Genomic DNA, 22963 nt, shown 5'->3' on the forward strand with positions numbered 1-22963 from the left:
TCCTCAGGTAAGAGCAGCTGGGGTGTGCTCCTCCCAGACAATTCCCAAGCCTATTTTTTTTTTTCCCACCCCCTTCCCATAGGGCCTAAAACTTGTTACAGGCGCAGAACGTCAGGCTGACTCTACAGGTTCTACCACAGGAACATAAAAGTCTTTTTCCCTACTTTATCATCCAACAAACAGAAAATCCCCCCAACACTCCCAAAGTTGATTTACTGAGACCACCACCTACCACAGAAATTATTAATACTCCTGTTACTGCAGGCAAGAAGATACCTTTACAGAAAAGAATGGGATTATGCTGGCTACTAAATTTTCAGATTCAAATGCAAGCATCCTACTGGTAATGTGCTAGCTAAATAAAAAAAAAAGCTTCTAAAGTTAGTATTTTACTAACTAGACCATCCATCTGTTCTACAAAAAGGAGCTTTAGAGAAACTGTTCTACAATAAAAGCAGCTAAACCTCAGAAAAACACTTTAGATTGAAGAAGTCAATTCCTGAGAATCATTATGAGAAATGGAAACATCTAAGCTTCTGTTTAGGGACTTTGAACATTTGCTTACATAATTTCATTAACACTACCCAGGATAGGTAACCAACTTAATCGACTGATATATCGTTAAGTCACAGAAAGCATTAGAATTAAAAAACATAATAAATATTAGAATTCTTACTGAGAAATAACAGACTACAGTCCTCAAAGAAGAGGAAGAGATTGCTAAGGAAAACTTTTTCAATCTTGCATGATGAAAGACATACAACACAACTACAAAGAAACAAGGCAGTCATTTCTTTCTCCTTTAATATTTTAACTTAGAATAATAAAAAAGAGCAATTTTTACTGTACATTCACATTTCTCCTCTCCCCAGTGATTTTTCTTTTCTTTCAGGAGGTTCTGAGCCTACTTGCCATCAGGTGGGAAGTTAATTTTCTTATTAGGTCTATATACAAATTGGCGAACATCAGAAGGGACACCTCTTTGATTTTCAAAGTCTGTACCTCACAAGTAGAAAAACAAGTAGTTCTTGTGAGCCCGTGGGAAATGTTTTGAAGGCTAAAAGAGATCAGTGAATCCACCGATGGAACATAATCAATAGAGGAATTCTGACACTCTTAATGAGCGTGTTTTAAGGGGAAGATTTGTCACATCAATTGTTCATTCCAAAACAATTGTTTTAATCCTAATGTTTTAATTATCTACTTAAGTCAGTGTTAACAAACCCAGATACTAAACGATGATGTTTCAGCCAGGTTCTCTGTTTTGTCCCCCTCCTGCTCAGATACTTCAGCAAGTCTGAAACCTATGACAGCTATTGATGTATTTATCTGACACTGTAATCATGTTAAAGGTGATATTTTTAAGTCTTTATGTTTTGCTCAACATTTCAATCTTGTACACTGAAAAACCAGTAAAACGTTGGCCAAGTGTGCTTTTCAACCAAGTATATGGGATAATTCCTTCTCTCAGGGTATAACTATTAAGTACTTGCTCCTCATCTTCACATTTTTATTTTGAGATGTTAGTGAGAAGAATCTTAGGCACTGAAATATAATCTGTTCTTCAGTCTACACAATTCCATTTTCATAGATTATCATCTCACCCATTCTACACAAGAGCACTGTTTTTATTTTAGAAGAGTTTTTAATAAGTTTGGAGACTTCAATTTGAAGTTATACATCACCTTTAAGCATAAATAGTGTCTATTTTAAAAATATGGTTCACTACCATCCACCTGCAGATTCTTGCGAAGACATCTACAGATTCTAGCAAAGGTCACTTGTACTTCCACGAACTATCACACCTTTTTTCCTGAAAAGAGAGAGAAAATATTCTGTAACCAACTAATTACATCAGGGCATGAAATTCAAAAACACTTCTTAAAAAATAATTCATCAGTGAATCTTAATTTCTTCTAGTATTGTGAATCGTTCCTAAAGACTGCCACAGATTGCCTTAAATTATCATTGGTGCATTGCACTTCCATTTGCCCATCCCATTGTGCAACTGCTCTTGATTTTACAGACACCTTCCTGTTATTGTAGCTTCCTAAGAGAAAAACCAATACACAAGTTGTGGGAAAAGTTTAGGCATAGGTCTATTGACAGTTAAATACACACTGGGAAACCAGCTCTAGAGAAGAGCTTTAGACATTCTATTAATTGACTGAGATTAACCAAAAAGTCTCCACTGATTGACTCAAAACTTTCAAGAAAGCAGCTCTCCCCCAGCCCTCTCCCCCCTCTTTAAAAAAATGGTGGGGAGGTAGAGAAGAGGGAATGCTTATATAGATGTTGTAGATTAACAAATAAGTTTGTTTTGGAGAAAGTAGGATGGCCGAAACTTTCAATGCATTTGAAACAACTTTACAATATCAAGCTCTTTACAACTTGCAGATGAAAGGGCAGTTGCTAACTTAAGAGGTGCTGCAACCTAACCAGCAAATAATATTTGCACATCACTGAAGGGTAACTGCACAATATATAAAACAGACTGATACAATTCTTTACCATAGTTCTAAAGAAAGTGCAGTACTGAATCATCTTAAGTTGCTCCCATGCCCTTACCTGTCACTGGGATGAAGGAGATGACTGTGGAACGGTGCCTCCCAGGACAATACTGTTCTTGTCAGTGAGGGTTTTAAGCACAGTCGTGGCTGGTGACTGTAGAATTTTACGTGAAAGCCTCATTCTACCATCAGTCGGATCACGTCCAAAGTATTTAACCTGTTAAGAAAACAAACCACTTTAAGACTGACCAATTCAAAGAGCTGGAAAGAGCATTTTCCTTAAAAGGTGGTGAGGTTTTTTTTTTTTGTATGGTTGGTTCCCAACTGCCCCCCTGCAATTTGATGCAAAAAAGCCATAAACAATAGGCACTGTTTAGTCTATATTGCTCTGTCAAATTAATGCGGTGCCCTAGATAACAAGAGTATGACACTAAATAAATCTAATTTGAAATGATCAGGCCTTTAACCAGCTCAGAAAAGGAATATGATACAGCAAAATATTTTCTTCATAAACACAAACTAATAAAAATTAAAAAAAAGTCACTAAAATTTTGAAGTAAAAAAAATTACCTGAATTTCTTGTCCAACTTCTAATCCCAGGGCACTAGGATGTTTAATCTAGAACACAGTGTTTTTCAGAAAAAAAATATTTCAGTGTGATTAATTTTGTAAGGTTAGGTATAAAATTGTCTAGTTTATACTTGTTTAAGCGTTTATTACCTTTCTTTGATCAAGTTGGGAATTATGAAGTAACACTGGTGTCATGTTTGGATACAATTTTACCATCACTCCAGAATCTCTGCAACAGAGAACAGCACGGTTACTTCAAAATACATCGACAGCAGTCTGTTTGCATTTTACTTTGCATATTGACCTCAAAGCAAGCATTAGCAAACTTTTCCTAAGCAAGACTTTACTCTTCCCTTTTTCAAAAAATCTTCTATCAACCATAACATGTCCAGTCATTTTTCCTTAATTGAAAGTGGATAGAAATTACTTCTTTCAGGACTGTATATTTTCAGTAATAAGTACATCCAAAAAGTGCATGCAATTTCAATCCAATGTTTGTCTTACAAAAAAGTAAAAAGCAAATTCCTGGCACCTCTTCTCAGATGAAAAAAGGCCTGAAGTTTTATGATTTATAGAGATATTCTAATAACTGAACAAGCAGCAAAAATAAACAGCCTTATTAAGAAACAGAAGAATATTTTCAACAGAAAATATCAGGAATGATGCAGGTGCCGATGTCACCTGCAGAAGCTTGGCATCCTTTAAAAAAATCAATTCTTTTACAACATATTTAGGTATCAGGAATATATCTATGCAAAACTAATTTCTACTTTGGCTCCACAGCACTTTTCATACCTTATTTCAGTTATCGTGGCTGTATAAACAGCACCAAATTCCAAGTTAACTTCCTGCTATAGGGTGAGAAAAGAAAACAGTGAGACACAAATTTACAAAATGCAAATTGAAAAAGCTAACGACAAAAGTCTCTCCTTACATCATCTTTGCAGATTTCACGGATAAATTCCCTTGCTTCGTGCATAGCACCAGGCGTGGGGGCAAACACAGAGTATGTCTCTTCATCCAGCTGACTCACAGTTACGCCTTGGAAATAGAATTTAATGAGAGGATTTAGGTGAACATTGCTACTGCTTCAGCAAGCAGAAAAGTTACATTCAGTAAAGGCTTGCATAGAGTCCTAATAATTTCAACTATTCTTCAGATTAGGCACCGGACAGCTTTACAGGCAACTGAATGGAAACTGAGTTATAGGTATGCTTGCTGAAGACTTGAACAAACTTGTGTTCCATATAGGCACACAAAATTATTATTATAAACCTTTTATGACAGGAAAAATTCTTGACAGAATTTTAGTTTTATGAATGAATCTCAGCTTCTATTAATTCCGCAGATTTTCAATAAAACTATAGCTTTCATTAATAGCTGATGGAAATTCAAGCGTTTCAGAGACAGAACACAGCAAGATTGCATGGTGAAATTCTTTGCACCTCTGGAATAGTTTTCTGACCAACAGACTGCATAGGCTTGCAACCAAAGGGAAATATGACTCTTTTTTCCTCCTTTTCTCCAACCCAGTCCCCTAAGCAGCACTAATCAAGCTAGCCAAAACAGTAAGAGTTTCAAGTCCAAAACAGCTGAAGCAGAACATCCATTTGATACTCTGTAGACATGAGCCAGTTTTTAGCTTTCTAAAAATAGGGAACAAATGAAAAAGTTTTACTATATTAAGCAATAAAGACCTTATCGCACTCTGTAACTACCTGAAGCGGGGGTCGGTCTCGTCTCCCAAGTCACAGGAGATAGGACAAGGGGAAATGGCCTCAAGTTGCACCAGGGGAGGTTCAGATTGGATATTAGGAAACATTTCTTCACTGAAAGGGTTATCAAGCATTGAAATAAGCTGCCCAGGGAAGTGGTTGAGGCACCATCCCCGGAGGTGTTCAAAAGACGGGTTGACATGGTCCTCAGGAATATGGTTTAGTGATTTTTATTTCTTATTTATTTTTTTGTCAGAGTTAGGTTGATGGTTGGACTAGATGATCTTTAAGGTCCCTTCCAACCTAGACAATTCTATGATTCTATGAAAGGAAAGAATTTGCATTTACAAAGAAGTGCTCATAAAAGAAATCTGATTAATTTAATAATATCACAGCAGAAACTCACCTGTGCTACCATGGCTGACTATTGGTTGCACAATACCTTCATCATGTTGGTAAGGGATGGGCTATGCCTACTTTCACTGCTTTGAGTAATTTGAACAAAGCAGTTTAATGGTGTAACCTCTCAGAAACGCTTAACACTTCGCAAATTCCATTCATTCACGTCCAAGGGCAACCACAATGTCAAGCTATAGGCCTAATTCCAAGTGACCTGTCAGTCTGCATTTATCTCAAGCAAAGCATCAATTGTTTAGGAAACAGTAGTGCAAAAGGCATAAACTTTGAATTTGGCACTTAAGGCCAGGCAGGACAAACCATTGTGTAAACAAATAAATTAATTTATTTCAAGAAATATAACAAGGTCAGGAAACTTTGCTCACACCACTTGCTCTCAGTTTAAGCCCCAGTACAGGCCACTCCTACAATGTGACAGCCAGCTCGATTTCTAACATATGCCAGCACGCTCTCAGTGTATACAAGCTCTTCAGAGAACCCTAGGAAAACAGTTGATGAAAACTGTAGGAAAGAGCTCAGTGTTGCCCCTAAACCACAGTGAAAAAGCTTTTGTTTATAGGAAGAGAAACTGCACAGATTTGATCAACACTTAGGCATATTCACAATCAGACTTGCTTGACTTCACATCTTCCGTTCAACACTATCTACGATACTGTCCCTGGATGAACCTTTAATTTCCTCTTCTGTAAGCCCTGATAAACACCATCACATGTACACCAAACTTCTGGGAATTCCTGCTGCCAGGCAAACTGCAAGCATTTTTTTACAGAGAGAATCTACACAGCCAAGGGCAGCTGAAGTGAGCTTCCCATAGCTCCTCCAAACACACGCATCTCTTATCAAGATGTAGTGCAGACTCAGTTTGTACTGAGCATTGGATCAGCTAAATGTCTCAGGCTGAAAACAAAGGTAAATACTGTTTTACAGTCTGCAGCATAAATCACAAAAAGTATCCTATTCTCTTAATACTTCTTCATATCTACTTACTAGGTTGCTGCTGCTGAGGCACGAATGCCAGTTCTATGGAGGTGGTCTACAGAACAATTTGGGAAGTGTAGCTACTTTAAAATATGTAAGGGCTTAAAGATAGCATTAAGATTCAGAAATACCTGTGCTAGAAATACCTGTGCTACCAAGATCCACTAATTAAAAACTCTACACTAGTAATTTTCATTTAGAGAGAAGTTAATAACACATTAGGATAATTTAATCACAGGAAGCAAGAATGTCTTACCAGTCTGTGCTTGAAGTTTTTTCAAGTTGTAGGCCCCAGGACCAACAAATCTTAACCTTTTTGATAATGGAACATGGATAGTTTCTGAAAGAACATTGAAAATTACTTCAAAATACTAAATATAACAATCACAAAAAATAAGTTACATTCACTTAGATTTTAATCTTCTATAGCTACTTGTATTACTTACTAAACATTGATGTAATTACATTTAAGAATTAAAATAAATGAAAACAGGATACAAATACTTTGATGAGCGTAAACCACCTTGAGCCATACCAAAGCTGACATTCCATACACATTCTGATTTTGTCAGTTTCACATCAGTTTAATTCTATTTTCTTGTTTTCAGTGAAATAGTACAGTGCTGCCCCATATAGCAGTAAAAAAACCAAAAAAAATCCAAAGAAAAAAATAACCCCAAGGGGCAGAAACACGTAACAAACATTCATTAACAAAAACTGTTTTAAGCAGCAGCTTATTGTTAAAAAGTTTATTATAAGAGATGAATTCATATCAACATACAATTAACATTACCTACAACTGGTCCACTTTATAATCTGTTAGGTCTGGGTTTTGCCAGCGTTTGGTTCATAATTTGTAAAATCTCCCTCTTAGCAGCTGTGGGGGTTGGCCGGGGAGCAGAGGGGGAGAAGAGGAAAGGAGGAAGAAATTAAAATTAAGAGCTTTGTATAAGATTAAAATAAATGTATGCAGTTTTTGTTCTAAAGTAGATAAAAATCCATTCATAAAATCTGCCTCCTGTCTAGCTTGAGACTTTATCATGGTATCATTTCAGGTAGCAGAAGGTTGTTGCAGTGAAACATTCTGCTCTGTGTATACAAAAGCTGTGCCTTCAGCACATTTATTGATTTTATGCAGCCTAGAACATTACATACAGTTCTGTTTCAGTGTATTATTTAAATAAATCAGAGTGCTGATAATAGCAACAGGGCGCAGCTTTGATTACTTAAGTTTTAATACACTGGCCTCAAACTTTAGCTGAGCTGCCTGAAGTGGTAACACCATTCAAAAGGAATTACTAGTTCTTACATTTTAATAAGGGCTTTCTCATTAAAACCTTGCTTTTACAATCAAGTTGAAAATTTTCTCTTCCAACTAGTTAAATCCTTATTCAAGCTTGCAGCTTCATTTTTTTATATGGCTCAATAAAATTTTAGCTGTACACATCAGAATACAGGCAGCAATAAATTTCAATAGTAGATGTAGCTGAATTTATGGTAAATGAGAAATAGTTTGCTGTTACCGAGCTGCTAGAGCTTAACTATGAACTCCTGAGACGATAGGGACTTTTACTTAAGCTCTAAGAACTCACTGCTCAAGAGACATTTACAAGTTACTTTAAAGTTAGCTTGGATCTTATTTTTAACAATGCTTTTTACTGATCTATTGCAGAGCAAAGAGCAAACCCTTTTTCCCCAACTCACCACATATGGTTTGAATACAGCATGGCAAAAATTATGAACTGACATGGTTTAGTCAAATCCAAAATACTGTGTGCAAATATTATTTATGAACTGACATGGTTTAGTCAGTCAAATCCAAAATACTGTGTGCAAATATTTCTTAATATATTCTTCTACCGTGATGTTGCTCTTTCGTATGTTTCCAACTCCCCTGCTCCAGTTTGCTACACCACTAACTTTGTTGTATTTTTCAAAACAAGTTACCCCTTGTACTAACTGGTGGCCGTAAGTACCACACCATTTGCAGAGACTATTATTTTGTTCTCTTTTTTTATTAGAAGTAACCTCCAAGAGTAGCAGACAATTTAACTGATACAATGTACAATCATATGAAATTTAAGTGTGGTTGGAAGGGCCTGGCTTTTTGGAGATGGAATGCTCTTCTCTGACACAAAAAGCTATTTATTTTTTATGAAGTACCCGTATTGAAGCATAACAGGCAACACCCAAACAAGACCACAAGACCAGTTTTTTTGAAGAGAGCGATTTTTTTCCACAAGAACAAAAAAATATAATAATCTGTTATTTAGTTTCCTAAAACTTAGATTTTAATGCAATTTATCATTTAATATGATAAAATGGGTGCAAATACAAATATGGACCTACCTGTAGCTTGCTGAATAGCTTCCATTACAATTTTTATTGGTATTCCTGGCAGTTTTAGATCAACCTAACACAAAGAGAGTTATGTCAACATGTAATGAAAGCTTTTTTAGACACGTTCTCAGAGTTCAATTTTGGGAAGACTGAATGTTACAATACCTGCAAGGCAGTTATTCCTTTGTTAGTACCTGCCATCTTGAAATCCATATCACCATAGTAATCTTCAATTCCCTACCAGCACAGACAGAAAGCAAGCAAATTGGAGTAACTTTATTCCAGGGTCAAGTCTTACTATACTAAAAGTACACTCTGTGTTTCAGTAAGCCATAAAGTAGTTCTGCAGACTTGCAATTACTTCTGAGACTCGCATGTTTTTTTTCAGCCTTATTTTGCTGTTCATGATTAACACTGCTCCTTTCTCGCCTTATAAATTAAGAGCTTTTGTGGACTAGTTTCTGAACAACAAATCCACTAGCAGTGGGTGCCACAAGAAGAAGCTGCAGCAGCACAATAATGTGCATTTTTCTCTCCCAGCAACTTTGCCAAGTGCTCTGTCTCCATCCAATATATTGTGTTTTTCAGTAAATTAAAGTTTTCAAGAATTATTAATCTCTTTCTCCCAAGAGAAAAGACAAAATTCATTGGAAAGAGAGAGCTTTGAGAGCTTAAAAGAAATAACCAAGTGATTACAAAAAACGAGGAAACATGACTAGACATTTCAGAGAGATTTTCTGAAATGAGTGAGGAGTCTGGGAAACAAACCAGAGAAGCTAGAACTATTCAGTATTTCCAGTAGCGTATGTTCCAGAATTAACTGGGTAAATTGTTACAGAAGGTGGCCATAGAGGGTATTTTACAGAATTAAGCAGCAATGAAGACAACAGTGCTAGAAACACTCACCAGGATGTCTGTCAGCAAGCGATAGTCCTCAATATCTCCTTTTTCCAGACTGCATTTGGTAATGAGACCTATTGCTACACCTGCCACCGCACTTGATATTGGAACTCCTAATAGTGGCAAACAAAAATACATTTTTATAACCTTTGGTCATTTCCAAATCCTAGAACACATTATCATATGCAGTTTGTCCTTTTAAGTCCCATATTTTGTACCTGCATCCATTAATGCCAAACTTCCACCACATGCAGAAGCCATTGAAGATGACCCTACAGAGTTAGATTACAGGAGGGAAAAAAAAAAAGTATTAAACGCTGGTCAGACATACCTGAAAAAAAAAAACTTGCTAGTGATATTCTTCAATGCCAGTTTGACAAATTAACTTGCTGCTAGCTAGAAAATACTGTGCAGCAACACATATACTACAATAAATAATTGCAATTAGAAATTTTCTGTAGTAAAAGTATTTTTAACAATAAATGGGTAACATAGCTTGAATCTTTCATGATACCAATACTAAAAAAGCTCAACAAACATCATGATTAATATTAAATATTCTAGAGAAGCAATCTGTGGGTTTTGCAGGAAGCTGCAAATGGGACTCCTTCCCTCTCTCCACTAACTCCTTCTCCCACCCACCTAATCTCACTACAGTGCTAGGAAATAGGAGGTGGACCTCATGGAGTTTCTTGCCACCCAGGAGAGGGTGGCAAGAAACTTCTGTAGGAAGGCAAAACAGATAGCTCTTTCCCAAACTGGGGAGATAGGAAAGAACAAATACAGACAGCCAAGGTAAGTCATCTCTAAGTCAGTGAGGGTACCAGCTGTGATTAAACACCAAAGAATGGGTCTCAATACATGCTATTTTTTTTCCCCTCACTCTGTAGCATAAAAATGCCCCCAAATACTATTTTATTAAACTCAGAATTTATGTTTGCATCTCATACTAATACTGTGCTTTTAGGCAAATGGAAAGAAAGGTCTATTGTTCATGACCATATAGATCTTCTTGTTTTAAGTACTTCAGGTAATAGAGCTATCAAGATTACGAAGGTTCAAAACGAGGTCTATTACCTAAAATGCCTATGAATCAAGTTTGTCAAACTCAAGCTTTTTTTAAGAACCAAATTTGTCTCTAAAAATAAGTTTAAAAATAAGAAAATGGTAATACCATTTGACTCTAAGACTTCAGAAGTAACTCGTATTGTGAATGGGAAATCCTGGGGAATAATGGGTTTCAAAGCTCTTTCTGCCAGTGCACCTGTTTAAAAAAACCCAAAAAACCAAAACAAAACAGCAAGCAATGCATAAATAAAAAGAATCAGACAAAATATTAAAACTCAGAGTATGGGACTTCTCTAGTTTGAACTTACCATGTCCAAGTTCTCTTCTGTTCATACCAGTAACTTTGCCAATCTCATTAGTTGCATAAGGAGGAAACTATGAAGTAAAAAAAGCGTATATAGAAAATTAATGAATATTTTTTCTTCCATTTTAAAACACGTACTTAGAAAAAAAAAAATCTTTTAAGTTTTCATGCATCTCAAGATAAAAAAAAAATAAAAAAATAAATCAAACTACCACATGTCACTTAGTTTGCAAACCAGGACCAGTTTAGGTAGTGTTTAGTATATGTTTTACTTCCACAGAACAAGAGAATAAAGCAGTTGCAAGGTAGTTGGAAAACAACACAATAAGCTCACTCCAATGAAACTTGTCAAGCAACATATCAGAAATCTTGTTTCTGTCATACAGGTAATGGAACAAGGTATGTCTGTTGCCTGTACGAAATACTTTGGGGAAGTTCCAAAGGCTGAGGGAGATCCAAGATTTAAAAGCACTTATTTACTATTGGTGTAGTATGTCAGTTGAACATATTAATAGAGTTTACTAAAAACAATAGAGCAGGTTAAGCCTCCGTTCAGTAATAACCCATTCTTAATGATCTAACCTAATGTTAAAATATTAAAAAGGCAGTATAAAATGGCAATTTATAAAATATTCAGTGCTTTTTAGGAAATGAGCACTTTTGTTCATAAACAGCAGTATATATTCACATATGAATTAGAAATTTTAGCAAATTTAGACATAATTTATGTCCTTGGAAGTGAACAATTTCACTTTTAAAAGCAAGACATGAAGCTCTTCTGTGAATCATGCAGAAAGCCGTGACACAGTAAAACTCTCACCTCGTAATGCAGCATGAAGTTTTTATCTTTTATTCCGCTATTAATCAAAAATAAGACCATGTCAAAAAAGAGCAACTAAACATGTCTTACATACAATAAGTAATACATAAGATTATATTCAGTTCTGCTTACAAATAGACCCAGCAAAAACAACGTATCAATAGATCTGCTTATCAACCACATTTTTCCTAAGGTTTTCTAGGTAGTAAACAAATTTAAAAGCATAGTCAACAAAGAAAAAAACCTCAGATGTTAATTACCATTAAGACAGTTTCCCTAGCTGTTTAGAATAGAATAGGTCCTATCAGTTCCTTACGCTGGTTTTGGTGTGTTTGAAGGAAAAAACCAACCAACCAAACAACAACAAAAAAAGAATCAAACTTCAAGAACACCAGCATCTTACTGGTCCAGTAGGGACTCAGAAATGTAAGCACTCAGAAGGAAAACTGAAAATCTCTGTAACTGCAAAACAGTTATTGACTAAATAAAAACAATCTGCACTCAAAAAAGTTACCTATATACCACAAAGACTTGACTCTTAGCAATAAATACAAAAAAGCTAATCTATAAAGAAAATTGCTTCAAGTCAAGACTTGCCTGTAGTTTCATACAGAGGCAATCTCTCATTCATGAAGCAACCTAATGACTGTTAATTAAAACTCATTAAATAATAACACAAACTGATTTCCAAGAATACCAAAGTTACAGAACATGGACAAACACCTCTAGGCCAAAAAAATTAACTAAAGCAAAGCTGACACACTAAAATGTGAAAGCTGCCACACTGGTGGGATGAGATCACTGAACTGCAGCTGCTTTAAAGGGGAGAGGTTTTCTCTCCCCAACAAGTTAGTGCTCAGCAATAAAATATTAACAGCACAAGGATTTGCTTGCTATATCTTAAGTCAATTTTTCTTTACTCCATTAAAAAAAGAATACAAATACCCTCTGAACATTAGAGTCAAAATGAGAATATTTAGTTAGGCTGATTCCGTTCAGGAACACCCCTCCTCTCCACTTATCTGCCTTCTTTTTTTCCTCTCCATTTGAACCAAACTTGACAAGTAGAACAGCACTTTATGGGCTACGTGCATCCAACCTACTGAGCAAAACTTCAAACCTTGTGAGAGACTGATTAAATTAGTAGAATACATATCAAGTTCCAAGTGCAATGATGAATCCTTGGAACAAAGGGAGAGAATCAATTTTCAATCGTTTTATTAAACATTTGACAAATGGACATAGTTTTATAGTTTCAAGAGTAACCAAGTTCTCTTCTGTTCATACCAGTAACTTTGCCAATCTCATTAGTTGCATAAGGAGGAAACTATGAAGTAAAAAAAGCGTATATAGAAAATTAATGAATATTTTTTTCTCCATTTTAAAACACGTACTTAGAAAAAAAAAAATCTTTTAAGTTTTCATGCATCTCAAGATAAAAAAAAAATAAAAAAATAAATCAAACCACCACATGTCACTTAGTTTGCAAACCAGGACCAGTTTAGGTAGTGTTTAGTATATGTTTTACTTCCACAGAACAAGAGAATAAAGCAGTTGCAAGGTAGTTGGAAAACAACACAATAAGCTCACTCCAATGAAACTTGTCAAGCAACATATCAGAAATCTTGTTTCTGTCATACAGGTAATGGAACAAGGTATGTCTGTTGCCTGTACGAAATACTTTGGGGAAGTTCCAAAGGCTGAGGGAGATCCAAGATTTAAAAGCACTTATTTACTATTGGTGTAGTATGTCAGTTGAACATATTAATAGAGTTTACTAAAAACAATAGAGCAGGTTAAGCCTCCGTTCAGTAATAACCCATTCTTAATGATCTAACCTAATGTTAAAATATTAAAAAGGCTGTATAAAATGGCAATTTATAAAATATTCAGTGCTTTTTAGGAAATGAGCACTTTTGTTCATAAACAGCAGTATAAATTCACATATGAATTAGGAATTTTAGCAAATTTAGACATAATTTATGTCCTTGGAAGTGAACAATTTCACTTTTAAAAGCAAGACATGAAGCTCTTCTGTGAATCATGCAGAAAGCCGTGACACAGTAAAACTCTCACCTCGTAATGCAGCATGAAGTTTTTATCTTTTATTCCGCTATTAATCAAAAATAAGACCATGTCAAAAAAGAGCAACTAAACATGTCTTACATACAATAAGTAATACATAAGATTATATTCAGTTCTGCTTACAAATAGACCCAGCAAAAACAACGTATCAATAGATCTGCTTATCAACCACATTTTTCCTAAGGTTTTCTAGGTAGTAAACAAATTTAAAAGCATAGTCAACAAAGAAAAAAACCTCAGATGTTAATTACCATTAAGACAGTTTCCCTAGCTGTTTAGAATAGAATAGGTCCTATCAGTTCCTTATGCTGGTTTTGGTGTGTTTGAAGGAAAAAACCAACCAACCAAACAACAACAAAAAAAGAATCAAACTTCAAGAACAACAACCAAACAACAAAAAAAGAATCAAACTTCAAGAACACCAGCATCTTACTGGTCCAGTAGGGACTCAGAAATGTAAGCACTCAGAAGGAAAACTGAAAATCTCTGTAACTGCAAAACAGTTATTGACTAAATAAAAACAATCTGCACTCAAAAAAGTTACCTATATACCACAAAGACTTGACTCTTAGCAATAAATACAAAAAAGCTAATCTATAAAGAAAATTGCTTCAAGTCAAGACTTGCCTGTAGTTTCATACAGAGGCAATCTCTCATTCATGAAGCAACCTAATGACTGTTAATTAAAACTCATTAAATAATAACACAAACTGATTTCCAAGAATACCAAAGTTACAGAACATGGACAAACACCTCTAGGCCAAAAAAATTAACTAAAGCAAAGCTGACACACTAAAATGTGAAAGCTGCCACACTGGTGGGATGAGATCACTGAACTGCAGCTGCTTTAAAGGGGAGAGGTTTTCTCTCCCCAACAAGTTAGTGCTCAGTGATAAAATATTAACAGCACAAGGATTTGCTTGCTATATCTTAAGTCAAATTTTCTTTACTCCATTAAAAAAAGAATACAAATATTTTCACCCTCTGAACAAAATGAGAATATTTAGTTATATTTAGTTAGGCTAAATATTTAGTTAGGCTGATTCCGTTCAGGAACACCCCTCCTCTCCACTTATCTGCCTTTTTTTTTTCTTAAAAAAAGAATACAAATACCCTCTGAACATTAGAGTCAAAATGAGAATATTTAGTTAGGCTGATTCCGTTCAGGAACACCCCTCCTCTCCACTTATCTGCCTTCTTTTTTTCCTCTCCATTTGAACCAAACTTGACAAGTAGAACAGCACTTTATGGGCTACGTGCATCCAACCTACTGAGCAAAACTTCAAACCTTGTGAGAGACTGATTAAATTAGTAGAATACATATCAAGTTCCAAGTGCAATGATGAATCCTTGGAACAAAGGGAGAGAATCAATTTTCAATCGTTTTATTAAACATTTGACAAATGGACATAGTTTTATAGTTTCAAGAGTAACCAGCTATTTTCTTTCTCTCAAAACCAGACTGGATGTTACTTGTAATACTCTGAAATTTCACATGTGTGCCTATAGAATCGATGTCATCTTAAAAAACAGCTGCCAAGATCTCTTGAAAACAGGCCACTTCAAAGTCTGATTTTACGCATTTTTCAGTCCTAATGAACACACACACATATATATGTTGAAGTTCAAGGAACTTTTATCAGATGTGCTTAAATGCTCACTCTCTTTTATTACCACTGATAAAACACCAGAACATGTACATACCTCACTGCTGTTGAGATCAGATCTGATTTTACACTTGATTCTATAGAGTCAAATGTAACTGTACAGAGAACCTAGAATAAGAAGACAGAGGGTAAATAAACTGCTCTTAAACATTTCCATGTTCCACACCTTTTACTGGTTATGAAGAATCAAAAAAAATGATTTCAGCAACGTGATGCCACGACCCAGAACTTCTGCAAACTATTTTTTCCCTTTGTTGCACAAACTTATTCATAGTCTGTAAAAACTCTATAATCTTACAAGGAATCACATTTAAAAACACTAATTTAATGCTTCCTAAGCTGGTAGGAGCCTAGAACAGTTTGTTTACTAAGAAACCGAACTACTGCATGTAAGAGCCAGGGCCAGATGCAGCCCATGCTGTGCAAAAGAGCAAGCCTGTTTATCACATGCACTTGCAGAATGTGTTATTTTTAGTGGGATAAGAGGGGACAACGCTGAGGAGTAATCACTGTTTGCAACTACCCATGTACCCTGTAATAAATCAGCTCAACAGCTGACAGTCTTCTAGGAAAATGAGCTATAAAAATACAGGAGACCAAATCTTGTGTACAAACTTAGTTCGAGCCACCCAACATCTGACGCTTTCAGCAAATAAGAGGGGAAAAAAAATAATCTCTTCTTAATATGATTTTTTTTTTGTACAATTTCCCTATTTACAGGTTACATATGAAGTTCCTTTTAAAAGGTGACCAATTATCAGTGAGTCACCCATTTTTCTAATTTCTCATGACATACAAAGTTTAGCACTGCCCTACATACCAATTATCAGTGAGTCACCCATTTTTCTAAAAGTAAACAGGATTATGTTTTACATGAAAAGCTTTTGTTTCAAATATCTTTAACATAAACGTCTGTGTAGAAGGATGAAAAAGATACGACAATTTTACTTTAAGTCATCCCGAACTGGAAAGCTTTCTTCTCAAGTCATCTCCCCACAATATAAAAAAACTCAGCCAACCAAAATCACCCTGAATCTGCCAACCTGAACTGAACGAGGAGAATCCTTACAGCATCTAACTTCAGTTACGAGACATTCTTCAGAAAGTCTGAAGACACAACAATGCTTACTGGACTCCTTCTGGGTGCACACACTTACAGTGTTATCCTAACATCTGTACTGTTCACGTAGCAAGGAGCCCAGCTTCCTTTACTGCCTCAATGGACTCAGATATATTTTAATTAAATTTAAACTGTTTTCTAGTTATTACTATTTGAATGTGAAGAAAAATGGAAACTTTGCATTTAAACAAAAGATACAAATCTTTCCGCTTCTGACAAATTAATTTATGATTTCTGACATGTAAAGATACTACCTGTGTTTGACCTCTCTGAAATAAGGCTGATCCATGAAGCATTTTAAACATATTCACTTCACACTTAATATCTCTGAGGGAAGTCAAATCTCTCCCATCACACCTAAAGTTAAAAGCAGAAATTATGAGATCAGTGAAACTGTAGTCTTGGATAAAAAGTTGACAGAAATATTATTCACTAGGAGTCCGATATGCTTACCTTCTATATTCAGTGAGAACAAGATTTCTAAAAACATCCTTTGAAACCACATTGAAAGATTCCATGATTTCATAAGGCTCGGCCTCTGGAAACTTTTCTGGGTACAAAAAAGAAATTCCATCTGAAGTTGGAAAACAAGTCTTATAGAACTTTTACAAGAATAGAGCACACTGTAACTCTAAGTAGGGCTAGCTCCATTTAAGCATTCTCTAAATATTAAGAAAGCAGAAAATAATACCTTTCAGCTGTTCTTCTGTTTCAAGCCTTATTTTGTTAATTGCTTCATCTCTAGAAATCTAGAACACAGGATTTGCAACCAGTTAACTCTACAGGGCAGAATAACAAAAGAGGTGTGGGTTGTTGGGTTTTTGTTTGCTTTAAAATTCTGTAAAACTCAAAGGATAAGGAATAGGACTGTAACACAAATTCAAAGACCAATAACCCGCTGCAAGCAAATATTCTGGTAGATAAAAATTTACAGAACAATTTATTATTACTATTGCAAATATATGCAGAGGAGGAGAAGTTCTTATTAACATTAGCGCAAAGAATTAAGTCTTACTACAGTTTCATTGTGATATTAATTAAAAAGTAATTATATCATGTTTGAATTGATTACTTACTTTATCATGGCTAGAATCCGTGAACACCGCATAGATCTTGTTAAAAGCAAGTCTTTTGGAAGAGAAAAAAAGAATTTTTGAAAACACAGCTTTAAAAAAACCTTATGTAATTAGCTTACTTTAAGGACTAAATGTTTGTTTTCATTAGCAGTATGAAAGCACCAGACTGACATTTATAAACATGACTAGCTCCAGCTGTCCTTCCTCTTCCTCCAGCTCTCCTGCCACCTCTCTTAAATTAGTTATCACTTCCACAGCAAAGCTCATACAAGCCAACACGTCCTGACTCCTCTTGTCACCGTTCCTCTGGAGCAGCACAGGAACTTAGAATACTTTCACTGGGCTTTCCAGATATTTGTTTTGCCTTGTCCTTCTCACTAAGGTATAAAATAAGAAAGCTGAAGGCCATATTCCTAAGTTTCTATGGGAAAACACAGCAAGTAACATTCAAAACATGGTATGTTGTTAAACAAAAACCCCAGACTACCTTATCAGAGCTCATCAAATTAAATTAATTGTTAAATAAACATTTTGAGTCACTCAACAGAATTTAGATCAAAATAATTTGTTCTGAACTTACCTCTTTGCACACTCCACAATCTCTTCAGGAGCAACAAATAACTTCTGAACAGTTCTCTTGACAACACCTCGTTCTTTCACTAGCTGCTGAATTCCCTGAATTATTTGCTGTGCATGCTTCACCCCTACTTTGATGGCATGACAGAAGTCTTGTTGCAATATATTCTCAGCAGTCGCTTCCAACATAACTACCAATGGAAAGTGAAAAAGAAACAAAATTACTATTTTATTGTTCAAGAGCAAACTAACTCAATTGAGGAAATACAAATTAACATTAAAGTGCATAAATATAACGGAATTTACCTTAGCTAACCAGTAGTTACCTAACCTATCACTGTAGTTTACTCCAATTAGGAAAATATCTGCAAAGAAGCTTCTAGTTGAATTTCAAACATGCAACAGGTACTAATAAGTAACCGACTTACCAACTTGATTTTGAGGAGCTGCAGCAACAACTAAATTTAAAGCACTAGAAGACATCTGTTTTCGAGTTGGATTGATAATAGTTTCCCCATCAACCAGTCCTACCCTTACCGCACCTACAAAGAAACTCCAGAAAGTTATTATTCTAATAAGAAGTTCTTTAAGGCATCATTTTACTTTGAAAACTATATATCTAAAAACAATAATCAAAGCTATGGATTTGTTTTAAAATATTAGCGTGTTAGCTATATATTAAGAACAAATCTGTAGGGCAAAATTACCTATTGAATTTCTTTTGAGTGGTATTACTGGGTAGGGCATATAATGGCAAGTAGTATTATACATAAGGCTGTAAGTACATTGGGGTTTTTTTTTCAGTTGTTTCAGCACATGTTTTCTAGAAGAGAGGCAGGTAAAAGGAAAATACAGCCAAATATTTGTTCTTGGCTGGAACATTTCTCTTCCCATAAAATATTCACAAAGACGTAAAGCTCTTCTTGAGTTCCCGGAGAAAAAGTTTTCTTATCCATCTATTTTCTAAACAATGCTTTTCAGGACTAAGTTTCTCTAAATAAAAAAAAAAAATAGTTTTGGTCTCTATACTATACTATTTCTGATTGTAAATCCTTCCTGAAGTATATTCAGTCCAGGAAATACAATGTTTTGAAGTGCAATAATTCTATCCATTGTGAATTTATTTTCAACCATTCAACTTGAAATAAAAGATAGTGGACTTTAAATTCAGATTCTTGTTAAAGAAAAAAAACAGAACAGCATGAACTGCGGTCTAAGCCTTTCATTATGTTGAAATCACCCATCATTTCAAAATATTTACTTACCAATAGGACCATTCCATGGGATATCAGATAACGCAAGTGCTGCAGAAGCTAGAACCCAGAGATAAAAATCTGTATTAGAAGAACTGGATCATATTAAATCACACAGAAACAGTATTTTTTATCAGTGCTCTTACCTCCATTAATTGCTAGAACATCAGGATCATTGACACCATCTACTGCTAAAAGATTACAAAGGATCTGGCATAAGATAAAAGACAATGAATAGTTTTGACCTATACCTTTTTAATAGCTGTCAATACAAAGCTAAGGACAACAAAATAAAACATTCCATGTATTTATACAAGCCTACATTACAAATGAAAAGCTGTTCAGATATTTAAACTAGAAAGCTCACAAAAAAACCCACTAATGTATAATATTTTATCTTATGTAATATACACTATTACCCTTTCTTTCCTCTGTTGTACAGAGGATGTTTGAGTTTTGTTCCTGTATCTTTACAACAAAATTTGAAAACTAGCATGTAATGAAAATAACATAAGACAAGGAGACAAACTAAAAAGCAGCATTACACTGTTAGACTGTTCCTCAAAGTGTAGACCCCTCCTGGCTGCTAATGAAAACTGCTTTGCTTCAAACAGTAGCTATATCATATGAAATTTTCATTGGTTTTGCCTATGTTTTCCATTGTGAAGGTACTGTAGTTGAGGACAGTGAGCGTGACCTACCTGTGTATCATAAAAGTAGCCTACTGGAAAGAGTGGTCTGATTGACCGATCTGCAAAAGAAATATTCAAAATCTAAATAGTAATTGGTTTTCAGTAGCCAGTATTCAGTTTGTCTTGTAATAACCCCACAAGAAACTGACAAAATGGTTTAAATGAAAGACCCAAACAAACAAAAAAGACATAAAACTCAGAAGGAAATTCAGCATAAAATGTAGTCAACTCTAAAATTTCAATAGGACTCAGTATAATATAAGAGATATTTGAGTGAGCATACTCACTGTCAGGTAACACAAGGTAAAAACATTGAAAAAGTCATTTTAGGATACAAATATTCTATTAAATAGTATTTCACTAGACGTATTTTCAATGAAAGGACATAGTCCTCAAACAGAGAAAAACAACAAAATCTGGTATGCTCAGATTGCTGCATTATTTCCATGATGTGTAGTTTTCTTGCTAACTTTATATTTTTTTTTTTCAGCTTGAGGTGTATAGGGCTGTGTGACAGCCAAGGCCTTACAGGCCGTTCCCTCTCCTAATTCTTTTCATTGCCATCTTAAGATGCTGATGTATTTGATGTAAGTTTTATATAAAAGTTGAATTTCAAGGTGTTATCTTATTCACGAACGCAGATAGCCATGATAGAGATGACTTTTCAAGCAGAATCAAGAGGGAGAGAGTATATACCAATCAGTAAGTCTGCCTCTTTGAATTTCAGAATTTAGCTTGGTTGTCTCTTCCACCCCTGCAGAGAGATGTGTGACTGCAGAGGTGACATCTCTGCAGTTAGGATGAGATCTTGGACACAATAATATCAACAAACTAACAAGATTTCAGAAGATCCAGGTTTATATGTAAAGGGATATGCACACAGCCCCAGTTGATACAGTATTTTAAAAATCAGTACTGATAAAGAAGAAGCTTTAAGTTTGTTTTCTTCTGACATTACTGCCAAAACAATCAAGTCTGCAAACAGCAGTTAGAAATTACCATCTTTTCAAACATTCACAAGGATATTATAAAATATTTAAAATACATTGTAAACAAGATGTTTCAGCCCACCTATTACTCTGCTTGTAAGAATTTCTTTATCAGTAGAACCAAGTTCTCTTCTGAGATAGTTTGTAGGAATTCTTCCTGCTGCTGCAGCTTTCTGACGATAGTCAACCTTTTAAAAACAAAATGGGGATTCCTAAAGACAACAGGTTACTGGTTTCAGAGCCACAGGATCATTCAGGTTAGTGGGGACACCTCATGAGGTCTATAGTCCAATTTCCTGCTTAGAGCATGGACAACTCTGAATTCAGATTATATGACTTAAGGCTCTGTCCTGATGCCCAAACGGACCCTCCCCTCCTACACGGACTGCCCAGCCAGTCAGTCCCCAGCCTGAACTGTTGCAGGGCACTAGGACACCCCAAGCTCAGGACTCTGTGTTGTCCTCAAAGAATTTCATATGGTTGCTATCAGCCCATTCCTCCAGGCCCTAGACCCTCCCCTCCAGATGGCAACCCGGCTTCTGAGCCTATCATCTGCACCCCCGAGTTTAGCATCATCTGCAAATTTGATGAGCAGGAGTTCCAGGTCACTGATATAAGCATGAAACAGGCTATCATCCAAAATAGCCCCTCGAGGAACTCACTATTATTCAGCCTCAAGGTAGAAGATGAATCATTTACCCTTAATAACCACAACATGTCAAGTCTCAAAATCCAGTTTCCCACACATCTAAAATACAACGTCTGAATGTGGATTTTGTGGCAAAGTTCACAAGGCTTTTGTGGAAAGCCTTGCTCAAGTCAAGCTGTACACCATTCAGTGCTCATCCCTCATCCACAGGTCTAGTCATTTTACTCTGAAGTCCAGCGTCTGTTGTCTGCTACTTGCATTCCCTGCTGAGCATCTTGAACTCCACTATTTAATGATTACTACTTCTAAGGCTACCACTGATGATCACAAAACTAATTTTGTCATTAGTACTTACCACTAATGGCATAAACTGAGATGCAGAAGGCTTAGTTTTACTGACTGCTGTGACCATCACTGCTGTGTCACCTAGCTGAATTAAGAGAAAGAAACAAAACTGAATTTACCAGCAACCAAAATATTGTCCTGAAGTCCCAAACTTATTCACAAATTAAAACTCCAGAATATTATTTGCAGAAAACTACATAAATCCATGCTTCACTCCATTATTTTTGCTTGCCAAACAATTCTTTTTTCCTACAAAACAGGCAGCTGTACATTCCCTTGGAATTAAACTGCCACTTGAGGCTCTATATCCTTTTAAGAGGATGATGTCCCAATAATGAATGTTCAGACTGAGAAATTTTGAAGTTGCACGAGTTTCAACTTTTTTTTTTTTTACCTGAACAACAGCAGATCCATCAGCAAACCTAGCAAGTTTTCCGGAAGACAGTTCCATCTTTCTATTGGAAAGAAGTAACTTGTTACTCACGGTGAATTCAAACAATAATTTTTCCAGCAGCTTCTGCACCCATCTACAGCACCCACTACACCGAACGCAGGCTACATTTCATATTAGATGTAAATATCCTGGTTAGCTATGGAAATTAACACCCTTTAACCAGAAGTGACCCAATCCCCTTAACTTCAGCTTGCTTTTGCCTGCAACGAACGCCCTGTGTCTTTCCCCCTAAAGCGAAGACTTGCAGCCGTATCAGAAGGAAAAGCCCCCTGCGCGGTGCCCGAGGAAGGGCCGCAGGACTATCCCCCGCCATTTCTCCTCACGTCTGCTTAACCCACCGCCCCCCGGGGACCCGCAGCCCCGGCGGGGGCAGCCCCTCACCTGCCCCCCACATCCACCGTCACCGCCCGCCCGGCCCCGGCCTCCGCGCCAGCT

The 22963-nt window shown here is 35.9% G+C and overlaps 1 protein-coding gene across 1 annotated transcript; it reads right to left on the reverse strand.

Annotated features, from left to right (window-relative positions):
* Window positions 1-786: 786 nt before the first annotated feature.
* On the reverse strand, window positions 787-22957 carry PNPT1 (polyribonucleotide nucleotidyltransferase 1). The gene is given in 29 exon segments (XM_014966471.1): window positions 787-1813; window positions 2569-2727; window positions 3081-3128; window positions 3231-3309; window positions 3876-3931; window positions 4015-4121; window positions 6447-6530; window positions 6984-7067; window positions 8540-8603; window positions 8696-8767; window positions 9437-9543; window positions 9649-9702; window positions 10605-10694; window positions 10807-10873; window positions 13699-13735; window positions 15412-15482; window positions 16749-16851; window positions 16948-17044; window positions 17186-17243; window positions 17571-17622; window positions 18151-18337; window positions 18575-18688; window positions 19412-19459; window positions 19546-19609; window positions 20101-20150; window positions 21163-21268; window positions 22085-22159; window positions 22469-22529; window positions 22910-22957. Coding segments are annotated over 27 exon segments (2187 nt in total). The 5' UTR covers window positions 22526-22529; window positions 22910-22957; the 3' UTR covers window positions 787-1813; window positions 2569-2571.
* Window positions 22958-22963: the final 6 nt, after the last annotated feature.

Source organism: Calidris pugnax, unplaced genomic scaffold, assembly GCF_001431845.1.
Source record: "Calidris pugnax isolate Ruff unplaced genomic scaffold, ASM143184v1 scaffold31, whole genome shotgun sequence".
Taxonomy (NCBI): Eukaryota; Metazoa; Chordata; class Aves; order Charadriiformes; family Scolopacidae; genus Calidris; species Calidris pugnax.